Source organism: Arctopsyche grandis, chromosome 12 (assembly GCF_051622035.1).
Source record: "Arctopsyche grandis isolate Sample6627 chromosome 12, ASM5162203v2, whole genome shotgun sequence".
NCBI lineage: Eukaryota > Metazoa > Arthropoda > Insecta > Trichoptera > Hydropsychidae > Arctopsyche > Arctopsyche grandis.
Window position 1 is genome coordinate 26,663,431 of NC_135366.1, and position 16,363 is coordinate 26,679,793.

General features: G+C 33.7%; 3 protein-coding genes and 1 long non-coding RNA gene across 5 annotated transcripts in view; 1 reads left to right on the forward strand and 3 right to left on the reverse strand.

The window, feature by feature from the left end:
* Positions 1 to 229: 229 nt before the first annotated feature.
* On the reverse strand, positions 230 to 5,316 carry LOC143919881 (2-aminoadipate transaminase-like). 2 transcript variants are annotated; one of them, XM_077442441.1, is made up of 8 exons: positions 5,230 to 5,316; positions 4,621 to 4,838; positions 4,432 to 4,550; positions 4,203 to 4,357; positions 2,628 to 2,789; positions 2,304 to 2,559; positions 739 to 853; positions 230 to 664 (listed from the first exon to the last, which is right to left on the reverse strand). In XM_077442441.1, exons 2-8 carry the CDS (start codon positions 4,807 to 4,809, stop codon positions 302 to 304), a joined length of 1,359 nt encoding a protein of 452 aa, XP_077298567.1. In that variant the 5' UTR covers positions 4,810 to 4,838; positions 5,230 to 5,316; the 3' UTR covers positions 230 to 301. The 2 variants fall into 2 exon arrangements, with proteins under 2 accessions (XP_077298567.1, XP_077298568.1); XM_077442442.1 differs by having other exon boundaries at positions 4,621 to 5,304.
* On the forward strand, positions 2,552 to 6,492 carry LOC143919882 (uncharacterized). The gene is made up of 3 exons (XR_013261284.1): positions 2,552 to 2,693; positions 4,638 to 4,749; positions 5,891 to 6,492. It is a non-coding gene; the product is annotated as an uncharacterized LOC143919882 (long non-coding RNA).
* A 664-nt stretch (positions 6,493 to 7,156) lies between these two features.
* Positions 7,157 to 12,367, reverse strand: LOC143920481 (cartilage oligomeric matrix protein-like). Its single transcript, XM_077443362.1, has 17 exons — positions 12,223 to 12,367; positions 11,877 to 12,047; positions 11,492 to 11,697; positions 11,216 to 11,417; positions 10,961 to 11,134; positions 10,555 to 10,674; positions 10,259 to 10,479; positions 9,952 to 10,179; positions 9,779 to 9,886; positions 9,526 to 9,694; positions 8,929 to 9,106; positions 8,624 to 8,799; positions 8,181 to 8,286; positions 7,892 to 8,101; positions 7,627 to 7,810; positions 7,318 to 7,555; positions 7,157 to 7,245 (listed from the first exon to the last, which is right to left on the reverse strand). Exons 1-17 carry the CDS (start codon positions 12,365 to 12,367, stop codon positions 7,157 to 7,159), a joined length of 2,925 nt encoding a protein of 974 aa, XP_077299488.1.
* Positions 12,368 to 15,450: 3,083 nt separating this feature from the next.
* AkhR (Adipokinetic hormone receptor) overlaps positions 15,451 to 16,363 on the reverse strand; it is a 28,902-nt gene continuing 27,989 nt past the window's right edge. The window contains exon 8 of the mRNA XM_077443269.1: positions 15,451 to 16,095. The gene's annotated coding sequence lies outside the window, so the exon portion shown is untranslated. The remainder of the gene's footprint in view (positions 16,096 to 16,363) is intronic.

Below are 16,363 nucleotides of genomic sequence, written 5' to 3' on the forward strand. Positions count from 1 at the left end.
TTGAAATTTTGCTTCTTTTTATCCTCACTATTGTTAAAACACCTCATTATATTAGCATCAAATTATTTTTTTTTATTAAAACTTAATAGGATATTGAATTTAGTATTTATTATTTAGTCAATCAATGCTATATAATATATATATATATATATCAATCATAATATATATATATATATATATATATATATATATATATATATATATATATATATATATATATATATATATATATATATATAAATCAATGCTATATAATATAGCTATATAATAATGCTATATAACATATATGAATGTATAGGTATTAAGACGTTTCCTTCATGTAAGTTTTCAGCTTATTGCACAAATCTTCAGCAGCCTTTGCCAATGTTGCAGAATTATGGAACGCAATGGTCAAACGTAGAGCCTGCGAAGTTGAGGCACCATCAGAATTAGTCGATTTGGTGACATCTCCGGCCGCTTTAGAGTACGAAGTAGATAAAGAGCTCAATCTAAATCGAATGGCTGGAACAGCTCCAGGACCTCCTCGTTTTGCACACCAGGCTAAAAATGGACCAGCATCCACGGGAACTTTCAACCATATGAAGAAACCCCCTTGAGCACGCTCGAAACTACAACCATCCGGCAGATGCCTCTCGAGAATGCCGCAAAACACTTTCATACGGTCCTATAAATTTTTCAGTTCCGTTATTGGATTCATTCATTATGTATTTAAATATATTCAAGTGTTATAGTTCTCACGGCGTAAACTGCTCTGAACCAATCACAGTGCTTCTCCATTAAGCCTAGTTCTATAAGGCTTTGCACGATGCCAAACATGACATTGTTCACCGATCCGCCACTTTGCATTATACCGCTGGAAACAGTCAAATTATAAAACAATCATGGATAATCTAACATCATAGTTACTTACGACTAGGGATTGCAATACCGAAAGTACCGATACCGGTATTATCAGTATTTGACTGAAAATAAGCCTTTGGTAATACCGGTGTAGGAATCTAGCACAACTTGCGCTATTACGAATCAAAACCAGCGATCTCATCATCGATCCTGTACAAACATACATAACTCAAGGGCAACGTCCCCTTTGACCATTCCAGAAGAAAGAGTTCATCGCTCGATCGTAAAACGAACGAAACCCAATAGTGATGTCATCAGACAACCGCGACACATGTCCTGAAAAGTCGTTTACGCGTGGAAAACGACCCCATTCTCAAACGAACGACGTCCTGGCGCTGACCCCAGAGCTATAAACCACACGTGTACCGAAGATACGTGCCTTGAAAACAGGTCAACACGTGACCCTAACACACGTGTCCTGGAAACGAAGACAAAGCATCTGCACACGGCACGCTTCAAGCCAGAACGTATGTATATAAATCGACGCACCAGCTCCCAACACCAGAGTGAACCTCTGGAGTTCAACCAGCTCACTTCTCCGAAGCTCAACCTCTTCGTACATACAATAACCATTGTAATAATTGAACAAAAATAAACGATCCTCTTACAAACTACACAACATGTGTTTCGTTAGGCCGGGATACGGTCAACATACCTTCCCTGCCTTACACCGGTATTGAAGAAAGAAATATAGATGCGTATATATCTTGCATAAGCGATATTGAGCGAGTTATCACGCCACACGCCTGTAAAATTGTTTTAATTTTTACTGTTTTCCAATACAAATCGTTAAGTACAATGTTCGGCAACATTTTTGGTATCGTGGCCCCCGACAATGTGTCTCAAGTTCGCAAACCTTTTCAATTTTAATTGAAATAAGAAAATTTTTATTTTAAAAGTACTGATTTTTTAAAATTACGTACATACATTGAAAATGTGATAAAATATATTATTTAGTATATTTTTCAGTACGATATATATACATAGATACATATACAATGATGACACAACAGGGACTACTTTTCTAGTTAGTGTATGGAAAAAAAATGTCTTTCAACAACAACCAAATTCCCACATGATGGTTTACTCTTCGTTGGCATCTCCAGTAAACGATGATTCGGTATCTGATAAGCTTAAGTTGGAGTTGCAAAAAAAAAAACTACGAAACATTACAATCTTTTATACCTGGGACGCACCTACTTCACAGTTTTTATACCAGAATATCCTGTATTTGAATGTTTGGGTTTGGCGTATTTTCAACAAACATGTTGAAACAAGCAAACGGTGTTCCGGATATAGGAAGCAATGTTTTTTTTATTAAAAATTAATTAATTAAAAAAAATACCGAAATTACCGGTAATATCGGTATCGGAAATTCCGATATTTTTGCAATCTCTACTTACGACAGACGGAACTTGACAGCTAGTCTTTGCGGTACTTCCATCCAGCCGATTCTGAATCCGGGTGCTAAAATTTTACTGAAAGAGCCATTCGAAACGACGTGCCCCTTACTATACCCATCTTCATCTGGTCTGTCGTACGAGAACAACCTAGCTGGTGGAGATTTCTCATCGCCATAATACAGCAGATTGTAGACATCGTCGCACACCACCAAAATGTCCAGTTCACGGGCAACATTCACCAGTTGTTTACACTTATCTGTAATATCATTATGTCAACACTTGCAATGGGTCAATGTCACGTTTCTGTATGCAGTCGTTACTCACCTGGTGGTAAGAGAACGCCAGTGGGATTGTGGAAGTTCGGTATGGTGTAAAATATAGCCCAAAATGGTTTGTATTCGGATGTATTGTAATTTGTGTCCTTCTTTATATCTTTTGCAATTGAATTAAGTTTTTCAACGTCGACCCCTTTGTCTGTGAACGGAACTGAAAAAGTTTTGTGATATTAAATAGCTTGATAAGACAAGACAATCTAATTAGAAACTATCCCATGTAACTTAACCTAGGTTAGGTTAGATTTTGAGTTTATGATGATAAAAATTAACATGTCAGCAATGGCGTCGCTAGGGATGGTGTCACTTTGTGCAATAAAACAATTGTGTCTCCAAAACTTTATAAAACACCCCCGGAAATCTTTAAGACGTTTTTTAACCCTTTGAATGCTGACCAACGCCGATCGGCGTTTTGCCAACAAGTCCATGTGCCTGAAAAACGCCGATAGGCGTTGTATTTTGAGCATGTACAAAGTAAACAAGAATACTACCCGCTAAGCCTTACCAGGTAGCATTAAAAAAATATATATATATGAATTATCGTTACTTTTCATTACATATCAATACTTTTTGGCTCATTTGCGTGAACATTTTTTAACTATTTTAATTAGAAATACAATAGAAAGCAGGTATAAAAATAGTAGGTAATCCAAACAAACCCTATATTACTACCGCTGAGAATTTCAAGTTTTGTAAAAGTGTGTTTAGACTCTCTAATATATCTTGTATATTTATTAAAATGTAATTAATGCTCACAATCTAAAACTATTCAGCAGTTAGGGATTTCCATCCGAAAATTCTGCTATGGTTATAAATTCAGAAATTCCGGTGTAAACCAGTCTTTATAAACGTTAACGAATTAATGACATAGATTACATGACCCATGTAATCTAGGTAGCTATCTAGGGTAGTAATCTAGGGTTTGTTTGGATTAGCTACTATTTTTATATCTGCTTTCTATTGGATTTCTAAATAATTCTAGTAGGAAATGTTGGTGAAATTTTCAGCGTAGTGGACTTTCAACAGAAAAGACGTCAGCGCTCAAAGGGTTAAGTAAAATAGTTAAATAATGTTCACGCAAATGAGCCAAAAAGTATTGATATGTAATGAAAAGTAACGATACTTCATATTAAATTTTTTTTATTTTATTAATTATTAATATTTTTTAATTATTATGAATTAAAAGAGAGAAGCTAAGTTCACACGTTGTTTCTGGATTGCGTCTCCGTCTGACTGAATAAGTTAACATTTTTACCATTAGGTACACTGATTTCTCAGGAATTCGAACGAACTCATGCCAATTTTATGCTATATATAGCTGCACCAGACGGATTTCAAGGTAGCTGTATAAATACAGAAAGCTGTATATATACAGAAGTTGCAAGGAGGCGTGTAGCCGCTTGAAGACCGTCATACAACGAATATTTCTTACTATCGTTTTTCAATTTGAACAATTTGGTGTCACCCGGAGCAGACTGCACTCTCCGCACGGGCCTAGCGACGCTACTGACATGTATGTTAACTTAAATAATATATTTTATATACATTATAATACAAATGAACTTACCTTCAATGATTCTGAAATTGGGAAACTCTTTAAACAATTGCAAAGCAATCATGTAAGTATATTCCTCGACGAAGATCACACCGTTGGGAACTAGCATTGAACTCACCAGTAAGTGAAGACCGTGTGTTGCACCACATGTTAAAATCAAATTTTCCCTTTTTGAATAAAAAGATAAATAAATATTTTATTATTCTACTCAATGGTATAAAAACGATTTATTCAAATTTACCTTTGAACTTTATCTCCATACATAGTGGTCAAAAAATTAGCTAAAGCTTCTCTCATCCCCCACAGTCCTGCCGTTGGACCGTATTGAAATAAATAATTATTATTATTCATCTCAATCTCCTGTTGAATGATTAATTAAAATAAACTTGCACTGTTTTATATTCGACAACAATTGAAATATATAACAAACCATCCTATGTTGAACAGCTTTCTTCATCATATCGGGTAATGGTTCAAACAAATCTGGTCCCGGTGCACCGGCGGCGAGATTCAACACAGATTTGTCGTACACATTCAACGATGCAGACTCTTCAAAGAGGTGATTCAATAGAGCATCGTCCGAAATGTCGGCTTGAAATAGTTCCTTGTCTGTTGACATCTTTCTTAAGTTATTCTGGCTGTTTCTGACTGAAATTGAACGCAGAATGATTGCCCTACTCATATTTATGAATACATTTTGTGTGATAAGATGTAATTGAGTGTTATCAGTATTACATAAGTGTAAGATAGGCACGCATCTACAAGTGATTCTTATTTATTTAAATGAAGTAAAATTTGATTTAATGTGAAAATTTGTGTTATTTTATTTTTATGTTGTAGGTACAAAGAAAAGAATTTAAAATAAACTCATATTCTAAAATAATAGAATACCTAATTGCGAAATAACTTTTTTTATACTTTGTAAACATAACCTAACTTTTTCTTATTAAAAAAACTGTTTAATGTACAATAACTGTATCCTTAACTGTTTTAATGTAAAATAAAACGCTTTTTAAATACTTTATATATATTTGGTAACCTTTGATTTATCTATTAAGTACGAGATTGCTCGTTAAGATATACAACTATCATTGTACAATGTCAAATTGAAAACAATACGCTATTTGACATATCAGTCGAGAGTATTTTTGGCCAAAAAACATATTTATACGTCTATTTAAAGAAAAGCAAAATCTATTTTCACATTAATCCCCCAAATAAAACCACGAAGTTAATTGTATAATTAGTCAAGTAAATATACATTTTTGGATAACATAAAATTTATATACGTTTTGTGCATGTATATGTAAATGTCTTTATTTTATTTAATAGCAGATTGCTACCTAAAACATGTAAACAAAATAACAAAAAAATGAAATTAATAACTATAATATAACGTACATATGCATTTTAGCCAATATAATTACATCTTCCACAGAGGTATCCATGAATACTCTTCAAGAAGGCACTAATGTTATTAGTTTTCAGGAAGGGTATTATATATTTGAACACCCCTGTGGAAAACACAATATTCTTATTTATAGTTTTATGATTATGCATATCTCTATTTCCAACTATGTATTTATTAAAATTGTAACAGATTGCTATCAAGTTTATATACAAATTTTAAAGTGATTAATTTAAGACCATTATATATTATATCCAACCATTGTACATATCGGAAAAATAATATATTGTAGGAATCCCGATTCACCCCAATCGAAACATCTATTCCGATGGAGGATACATTTCCCACGCTCAACCATTGACGTCATATCTCTAAGCTGTAGACTCCAGATCTCAAAAAGGTCCACCCTAACAAACCAAGCGGAATGACGCGAAGTCAAAGACCACCTGCATCCATTAAAACGCAGCTGCACAAACAACAGCTACATTGTAATCCATTGAACGAACATTCAGACTCCGTGGAACAAAGGGCGACAAAAACTAAATCGAGTGGAACGGTGCCACATATTCGAGAACGTTCCACCCTAACAAATCAAACGGAACGAAGTGCATTCCTTGCACACGGCTGAATACAGCGCATCACTATATAAACCCGAACAGAGGGCTCTACAGTAAGTCAACACACAGCAGCAGACCATGCTACACCAACAACCAGTCAGCTACAAGCAGCCGACCAGCAAGACTCACTCAACCTGCAACAACCAACATGGAAGAACCTCTCCAGAACACATTCGAATCCAGCCGCTTCGAGAACTTCCAGAATATACCCGCTTCATCAACATAACCTTTTATACACTTGTATACTTAAAACTATATAATAAAAACAATTTATTCCAAAATAACACAACCGTGTTTCGTTAGGCCGGGATACGGTAAACATCCCTACCCTCGCCTACAATATATTTCATATAACAACTAAGAAATACGCCGTAGGCGAATTTTTAAAATATGTTCATTTGAGATACATTTTAATTTTACATGTAAGAAACCTTTCCATAATTATAATATAAAATAAAAATTAGTGGAAAATCTAGCTGTTAGCCATTTAATTCAAAATTATACATTAATACGAATTGATGGAAAATTAATTAATAGTAAACGGGAGTTTTTAGTCTCTGTTAAAAACAACTAGTGTATAACATGAACAAACATGAAATAAAACTAGACTGAATTAAATTATATATTTATAATTTATTTGTATTAATTATCAATTGGGTTTTTTTAAATAGTGCACATTTTCAATTAGGCAGCAGTGTGGCATTGTTAAACTTAAAAATTAATAATTTATTTAACCTTAAATTTAGTAATATCATTTACTATGCACATTGATAATTATCGATATAATACATATTATGTAATAAGTTGAAATTTATACTCATATAAGAACATATACATATATGTACATACATACATAAATATGAATATACAATTTACTCTTTTGTTACATACAAGGTTTTCATACAATTTGTCACAATATTCTGCAAATATAAACCTACACTTTAAGAACGTCTTGGTCGCGAAACATCTATACTGACTTCTTTCTGAAGTCTGGGAGGCAAATCTCGATAGATTGTCTCTGGAATATTCTCTGAAAAGTCACACAATACATTTTAAACCATTTCATTAAGTATACTACAGCGAGAACTCTAAACAGACTAACCGTTACATCTGTAGACCAGATCAGACCAGATGATCATCTCTTGAGAGAAGCAGAACACTCCCAAGCGACCGCCTTTGAATGTAGAATCGTAAACGTTTCCAGAATCGGCCACCATATGCTCACCTTCGAACATCCTCAACCTGATCAGACCTATCTTTGGCCTGTGCAATAATAACCAACGGTAAGCAGTTCTCTCTTTCCATCCAACGTTGCGAGGATCATTCCATAACAACTTGACCTGTATATTGAAAATGGAATTAGTATAATTCTTTACATTCATACTAAAATGGCATATCTCTTTAATAGTACTTGATCAGGCGTGTCTTCTGTATGCCAGAGAGAATTCCTCATCATTACACCAGGTCCAGTGCTGGAGTCTACAGCTTTGATTTGTATGCCTGGTTCCGCTACGGCTCTGAACGGTGTTGCTTCCCAATAGGTTTGGGTATCCTTCTTCCACATTACGGCATAAAACTTGTGATTATCTTGATAACTGAAATATTCCAGAGTTTAGATGTATATACATATATGTAGTTATAAAAGTAAGGATTTATTTATTGTAAGATATATCTACCTGAATATGAATCCGACATAATCGTTGTCAACTTCCGTATCAACGAAGAACGTTCCTTCGAAGTCTACACCATTGAATGAATCATACCCTACGGCAAGTCCTGGATTGCTGTTCACCGTTTGAACAATTTCAGCTCCATTATTGTAAATGACCCAATTGGGATCTTTTTGAGATTTGCCTTCAGGATCCAATGCAACTGTTTGGAAAGTCCTTGTATCCAAAAAATCATCAGTTACGAAATGATAAAATGTAAGTATTTATATGAGGAGTGTTATTTTTACAAATATACCTGAAATCAGTGGACCAAATTTTAGGATTATTGGGACAATTATCAAGATGGTTTGGCACTTCATCAACATCAAAGTCATTTTCGCATCTGTCTCCAATTCCGTTGTCTGAAATAAATTAATTTTAATAGTATTCATATGCTATGATATAGTAAGGATTATCAGGGCATATGGTAAATATGATTGAAATTATTAAATTACATTATCAAAATTGCGTTAAACTTTCTGCTTTCTCCAAAGCCAAGAAAAAAACCGCCGCGAATAAAATACCGCGTAAAAAACTTAAGCGACGTAGTACCATTGCCTGGTCGTTAGGTTAATCATACTTAAATATTCAGTACTGGTTCTGAATAACTAAATTATAGACATATGTATGTATTTAATCAAAATATCACAATGATGATGGTATTCTTGACCGGTACACAAAGTTTTAAAATTAAATTACTGTTGATATCTTCTTGGCTGGGGTTATAAGCCAACGGACAGTTGTCTTTGTCATTCGGAATTTCGTCATTGTCTAAATCAGGATCGCAAGCATCTCCAATTCCATCATTATCCGTGTCTAGCTGATTGCTGTTTGGTACTTTTGGACAATTGTCTTCACTATCTTGTATGCCGTCTCTAAAATTATTTCAATATGAAGCGAGAGTCGATATTTTGATGAAAGTGTATGCATACGTTTTGTATATCATAACTTACATTCTACAATATATATTTTGAGAATTAATATTAGATAATTTTAGATTTTACCTGTCTCCATCAAGATCACTGTCGCAAGCGTCTCCTACGAGATCTTTGTCGGAGTCAGATTGGTTTGGATTGGGCACTCTTGGACAGTTGTCGCATACGTCACCAATACCATCGTCATCACTATCTTTTTGTTCAATATTGGATTGTCCCGGGCAGTTGTCAGAATGGTTTGGAATAGCTGAAAATAATCAAAAAAAAAGATTTACTATGTTTATTTTAAATACGGTTAGGCTGGGCTGCTAGGAAGCCTGGAAATTTTCAGTTGACAGCTATAATGATTTTCCTAATAAAATTGACTCTTTATTTTTTAATACCAAATCATCAAGTCTCCAGTCTTGAAATTCCGTCTCTATTAATAGTTAAGCTTTGTGGTTGAAAGTCTTGTGTACAAGATATGTTACGTTGAATGTGAAAGTTCCATGCATCGGATTGTGGATATTCACAAGTTAATGTTGCAGTAAGAATATCAGCAAATCAAGCCAATAGGCACGCGTGCGGACTACTCCAGAGGCACTTAAGTGTTGGGACACATTCACCCTTCATATCGCGATGGCATTGATAGTGTCATAAAATATTATTGAAATAAATATCACATACTGTCATTATCTATATCAGGATCACAAGCATCACCAATACCATCCTTATCAACATCTTTCTGATCTTCATTAGCTACTTGTGGACAGTTATCACAAGCGTCTCCAACGTTATCACCACCTCCTGCTTCCGAATCAGCTTGATCTGGATTATATTTGAGTGGACAATTATCCTAAAAAAGACAACATTTAATCATCCAGGGTGGCAATATCCCATAGTCGTAATAAAAAACTGCATGTGAATAATTTGCTATTACTTGACTGTTGGGTATTTCGTCACCATCGGCGTCTGGGTCACAAGCATCTCCTATTCCATCTTCATCAGCATCTTCTTGTCCTGAATTCGGTACATCTACACAATTGTCCTATAAGGATAGTAAATGTTCCATATAAAAGGTATATCAGTTTAAATATAAGTGATTTTGGTTACCTTTCGACATTTGGGATCCGGGCAACCAAGATCGGTGTCAGGCCAACCATCCAGATCTCGATCGTTGGCGCAAATTCCACCATCTCCAGCGAATCCAATTTGACAAACACAATTATATGTATTGTTTTCACTGAACAAGCAATCAGCATTTCTGTCGCAGATAGTGCCATCGGGACAGAGGGTTGGTCCAGTGCGACAAGTCGACCCTGATGACGAGTTAATACACTTCTGCCACGAAGAAAAACAAATATTAGATACATTCAAATATAACACAACAATGATGTCTATCAAGGAAATGGTTTCATACTTCATCTTCACCTTTACAATTGGTACCATTTCCAGTATAGCCTTTAAGACAAGGACCACAATGGAAGTAAGGAGGACTGTCCGTGGATATGCACTGAACTCCTGGGAAGCACGAGCCTTGCTGACATGTAGATTTTCTGGTACAGTTTCGTCCATCACCGTCGTATCTATTGGGACATGGACCACATTGAGCACCCTCAACAGTGTCATAGCATCTTACACCTTCAAAATAGAAATTAATTGTTTATTTTCGAAAATATGGGTTCTTTTAAAACAGTCTTTCTAACGATAGTTCACCGGCAAAGCATGGTCTATCTACGCATGCAACTCCTGGTCTGCAAGAGCGTCCATCTCCAATGTATCCCCTGGGACAAGTTCCACAGCGAGGTCCTTCAGCTGAATCTTGACATTGAACTCCTATGTATAAAGTATTCAAGAATTAAGTTGTATTGATATTCATTCTGGTATAGTTTTGGATCTAAAAGTGAGTGTAAACTTAAGTATAAGACCTCGAATTTAAAAAAAATGAATATTGATTTTTCAAATATTTCAATAAGTTCAAACCTTAATAGGGATTTACTTATTTTACACTTTTTTAAAGTAAATTGACAATACATACATACACGTACAAAACGAGACAATCTAGTTATAGATTAGGTATGTATTATGTGATAAGCTTTTGGTGCTGAAGAGCACTATTCACCGGGATAGCAGTATCCTGAAGCGCAAGTGATCCTCGACTGAGTTGGTTCCTTGCATCCAACACAATTATCCAAGGTTGATCGAAGGTTCTGGATATCTTTACGCTGACTCGAGACTTCGGTCTTCAGCTGACGAATTACTATGATCAGATCGTTCATTGACTTCACAAAGATTTCTGGAATTCACATTACAATGCAAAGTGCATAGTACTCAAAAAAGAAAAAAAATGCCCTGAAGACTAAGAAATATAAATTACCATCACAGTTCTCAGTATATAGGATTGGAATGTCTCCACGTTGAGCTATGTCATCTTCATATCCTTGCTGAGCTTGCATACGTTCGGTCGTAGTGCGATGTTGACGATGATTTCTGAACCTGGAGTCTACTCTGGGTTCACATCCCAGTACATCAGCTGCTGTTCCTCCAACCACGCTTACAGGATAGCGCTTTTCGTGAAACTGCAAAGAGAAAAGATCACATCGAGTTGCGAGACTATTGAAAATTTTCTCCAGTGGAAAGTTTGGAGCATTACCAGTTTTACGGTGGGCAGTTCCATATCCGAAAATATGTCTCTAAACGAAACCGGAACGTGCAATTCAGATAGTAGATGGCAACCTTTAAACAAAGTAACATACGCTCCATTGCCGTCAATTTGGTGGATTTCGAAAGCCAAAGGTCCACCTTGACCCAATCCATCTGAACTCCAACTCAAAGTTGTGGCTCCTGCTTCCAAATTTACTGAAAAATTGATCATACGTCACGGGAAACGTCATCGCCGAATTAAATTTAGTACCAAGACTTTTTTGTCGAGTGCTAAACTGTTCCCTGTAGATATTTTTATAATATTTCCCTTCCCTTATAATATTTTAGCGCAAACTTTCCAAAACCAAACCATCAATTTGAATCTTCAGCATTACCTGTATCAGTTTGTCTGTCCAGCTTTAATGAGAATCGCCTCACTAAACCGGGGAAACTAATTTCCAAAAGGCTTTCAGGCTGGTCCTTGGGTCGCTTTAGCACTTTGGTTTGCTTCATCAACAGTACGAAAACGTCCTGTTTGATCACCTCGTCCAGCTCAGCAGTGGCAACTGAAAATAGATCAACTGTAAACCAAACCACCATGTTTATTTATTATTTGAACTGAATTGAAGTCTTTTAACGGATTGGTATTCTTTTTTAATCGACTTAATTCATTGCAAAATATTTAACCTTGTCTCAATATATACACATATGTATATCTATGGGTACATTCTTCATTCTAGCCATGATCGTTTTCTGATATAGTGGTTTTGAAATATGCTAGTAATTTTTTAAATTCTTCTGGCCTGATTTTTTTTACAGTCGATAATGTGAAAGGTTGTTTTAGTACAATGAGCATTGATGTTCTTGTTAAATTGAGCGATTCCATTAGGACAAATTCGCCCTTTAAAGGACATTGTAATATACCTATACATATGTATAGGTATATTACAATCTTGAAAGTTCCATTTTATGAATTGAAATCCCGAATCGACGAATGTGGAAAACTTTTTCAAATTATGGTATCTATATATGTACAAAGATGATTTAATAATGAGCAGGTAAATTTAGGTGAATTAATATATTTAAAATACGATTATGACACCAACCGCTTATTTATTTTATTTTATTTTATTTATTTCGCTCCAATCGCTCCAAGGCGACGAGTGTACTAATAAAGATACAATACAACAATACAATTAATACAAGCATTTTTATACAATGCGAATTCATACAAACATCATCCACAGTGACATCTATGGATACATTTTTGCAGAATTTTATTATAGAAATTGATGAACCTCAAGACGCTGAATAACTTGAGAATTGCAAGAGTGATTGGAAATGAGATGCCAATTTACAGGAACTGTAAATTGGCATCTCAAGGAAAATTGTCAAACTCTGAAAGGAAACGATCGACCTGGAGTCACGAACCACGGTCTGGCCAACAGCTACTAGTGGGAATCGAACTGTGACCACTCCTTTCGAAAGTATAATATGCTAACCATTAGTCCACGCTGTTGGTTGAAATATTAAAGTTCTTCAACTTTGCAAATATCATATGAATGTTTCCTCCTATTTACTTTCTTTTGTCTGGGTGAGAATTGAAGCTAAATCGATATTGAAATGTACAATTTAAAAACTCATTCTATTTAAATTTAATACGTCTGTATTACAATTATACAAAACATATTATTGTTTATTGAAAAACAAACTTTTGCAGATTAAATGAGTAAAACCTCAACCTTTTGCTGATTACTTCTTGTTTGTTAAAACTTAACCGGATGGGAATTTTTTAAGATAGTTTAAAGAAATAAGATAACCCCATATCACCTTTGCTATCGAAATTTTACGAGAAACAGAGTTAACCCTTTGTTTCCGGCCAAATTAAACGGGATCAATGAACTTCAATTGACCCAATTTTGATGAAATAATCAACTTATAATACCGAGACTTTAAAATGATTTAAACCTCATTATAATTACCATTATATCCTTACCTGAATCGTAGACGAGTGCTTCACAAACTGCGACAAAAAAGAGGGATGAAACTAGAAAAAATCCTTTCGTGGTAGCCATTCTCTTTTTTATATCGATTTCAGAAGTCTTCTTCGAATTATGTATAATATTACCGCGTTTCTCAACACTCCATCACGTGGTTTGATGCAAATTTAACTTATTGAAATTACAAAATTATACATACATACATACATATGAATTTTAAGATATACAAGTAAGATTACTCATAGAACGATTGGTTACATTCAATTTATGAAAATGAGTTATAACCTCAAATTGTACATGCTATACATACGTATGTATGTATATTGAAATTTGAATTCATTAATTGAATTGAATCTAGCGAAATAAAAATGTGCTGTTCACGACGCGTCTCGCACACTGTTCCAAAGAGACTGACAAGCTTAATCACACATTATTTCTTTGCAACTATTATCACAGCTTCCCCACAGTTTCCAATGTGATGATTTACTTGAGAGCAAAAAGTCATGCTTACTTGAAAATGTATAATATGCAAATTCAATAATAATATGATTTAATTGAACGCTAAAGTCTTCCTTAATTTTAATGTTACTGAAAGTTGATAAATATAAAGTTTTCAAAAATTTGAAAAATAAATTAGAATGTTCTTAAAATTTCATAATTATTGTATTAAATTATTACTTTATATTGGATTTATTACTGTATTTAAAATTGCTACTATATTTAATCCTTGGAGCCAGACCCGGCACGAATTTTGTCGCACCCCTAGGCAGATTGGTTTCAGCGCCCTCCCCCCCATTAGATTTTTAAATAATAAATTTCATTTTAAACAAAACAAAAAAGTTCTTGACATTTTATGTCGAAGAAAAATATATTAAGACAAAAATAAAAAATAAAACTAAATTTTTATTCAAAATAGACACGTTTTATGAATAAAAATAAATATAATACGGATAACTATGAAATTCGGTAATGAAGACATTAATTTATAGTCAATAATGAATTGAAGAATTTTATAGAGTGTTATTTCGTCTTCCGAATATAATTGGTTAAGATATTTTAATTTCGTGAAGCAAATCCATCCCTTATATATACATATATGTAAATATGGCAATTGGACTATAAGTCACATTGCGATCGCCAAAAAGACAATTTTTGTCATGAAAATCGCGAATACGGAATATTTGGCACTCGAGTTCTCGTTAGTATGATAGTTATCGTTAGTATGATGGACTTTTCGGTTGCCATATGTTCCGTTATAGAGATTTTACTGACTTTTGGGCGAGCGCTTTGTGACCAATAATCACCCAACCGTAAATATACACACATGTTTTAGCGGTATTTTATATAAAATAATTCCAAATTACCATTTGTACCGACGACTATTCTATTTGTAAGACGTTGATATTTGACAGTCAACTTCCTGCCTTCCTCGTAAATTATAATATTTTACAATTAGTTTGTAACTTCAAGTAGAAAAATTAAGTTGAATATAGAATGTTTTATAAGTTCAAAGAAATTCAAATTATTTTTTCAATTTAATAAAAATGGGGGCATCCTCCATCAAATTGGCAAAAATTATCCTACCCGTTATATCACAAATGTCTAAATTCGATTCATGTACAATATGTAAAAAATTATGTACAAATCTAAATCCATAAATGTCTCTATGGCTTAATTCACTAATGAATTAATTGTTAATTTCGTGTTCTTCAGCCTCTCGAAATACAGCGACTTATGTAATAAAAATGCTGCAATATTTGTAATGAATTGTCTAGGAAGTCGCATTGGGGTCTACATTAGGCCTTCCTGGTATATATCTATGTAAAATAAAAAAAAGTTGAAGAAAAATAAAAGCAAATTAACAATTTAAAACAATTAGGCATGACGTTATTAAGAAAATAATCATTTTTGAACAACATAAAATTAGTATGCATATGTGCTTTTTTGTCTAAAAATGAAAGGAAGAATAGAGTTTTCAAATAGATTTTTAATATATTTAATATGACATATATCTACTCTACATAACACAAAACATTAAGTTTTACACATTTATGTAATGTACATTTATCACAACATTTATTTCCACAGAAAATAAACCTATCCGTTTTATAAAAACAAAACATCATGAGAACGATAAATCGCCATATTTTCTTTAATCAAATTAATACATTTTATTTTAAATTGAGCAATTAATTGTTGAACAAATTGAAAGTGAAAATACAACTACATACATACATATGAAAATACTTTAAATGTTCCTTTCAGTGTGTAATGAGCATGAGGTTGAATGTTGTAAAACCTGCTTCATAAAACTTATTAGGAAGATTTTATCTTCAACTGTATTTATATATTTGATGATCATTTCATCTTTTTCGATGTATTTGTTTAAAAGAGATACATAATCTATTTTAAAGCAGCAATAAAAAACTTGTATCTATAAAGACCTCCTACCTATTGAATTTGTTAAATAAGTTGCCCTAAAAATAAAATATATGTATGTATGTGTATTATTTATCTCTATAAATAAAATTGGATCAAAGCTGGACTTATATAGCTATCATTACTAACTGATATATAATAATATTGTTGCAAAATGATATTTATATGGTTGTGGCTATTTGCAGGTACCATATCTGCAAATTATTGGCTATTTGCAGGTACTATATCTGCGAATTATTGGCTATTTGCAGGTACTATATCTGCGACAGGCGCAAAGCCTTCTGCGCATGCGCTTGAACTGTCACTGTCAGCGTGTTTACTGTTAAAATTTTGTTTTAAACCTGTTTAAATTTAGTTCGAGCTCGGAAAGTGACGTAGAGTAAAAAATATAATCCAAATTAGTTAATATTATTAATTGTTAGAAAATTATTATCATATACAAC

What these genes read in the sequence shown, in the direction of transcription:
- LOC143920481 (XM_077443362.1), bottom strand. Translation starts at nt 12,367, where the DNA reads ATGGAATCGCTCAATTTAACAAGAACATCAATGCTCATTGTACTAAAA. An exon ending in TTCAGGATACTGCTATCCCG is followed by an intron (nt 10,675 to 10,960) that starts GTGAATAGTGCT and finishes CTTTATACATAG; the next exon opens with GAGTTCAATGTCAAGATTCA. An exon ending in TCTGGTCTACAGATGTAACG is followed by an intron (nt 7,246 to 7,317) that starts GTTAGTCTGTTT and finishes GTGACTTTTCAG; the next exon opens with AGAATATTCCAGAGACAATC.
- LOC143919881 (XM_077442442.1), bottom strand. Translation starts at nt 4,872, where the DNA reads ATGAGTAGGGCAATCATTCTGCGTTCAATTTCAGTCAGAAACAGCCAG. An exon ending in TGGCGTTCTCTTACCACCAG is followed by an intron (nt 2,560 to 2,627) that starts GTGAGTAACGAC and finishes ATGATATTACAG; the next exon opens with ATAAGTGTAAACAACTGGTG. An exon ending in GGTTCAGAGCAGTTTACGCC is followed by an intron (nt 665 to 738) that starts GTGAGAACTATA and finishes AAAAATTTATAG; the next exon opens with GACCGTATGAAAGTGTTTTG.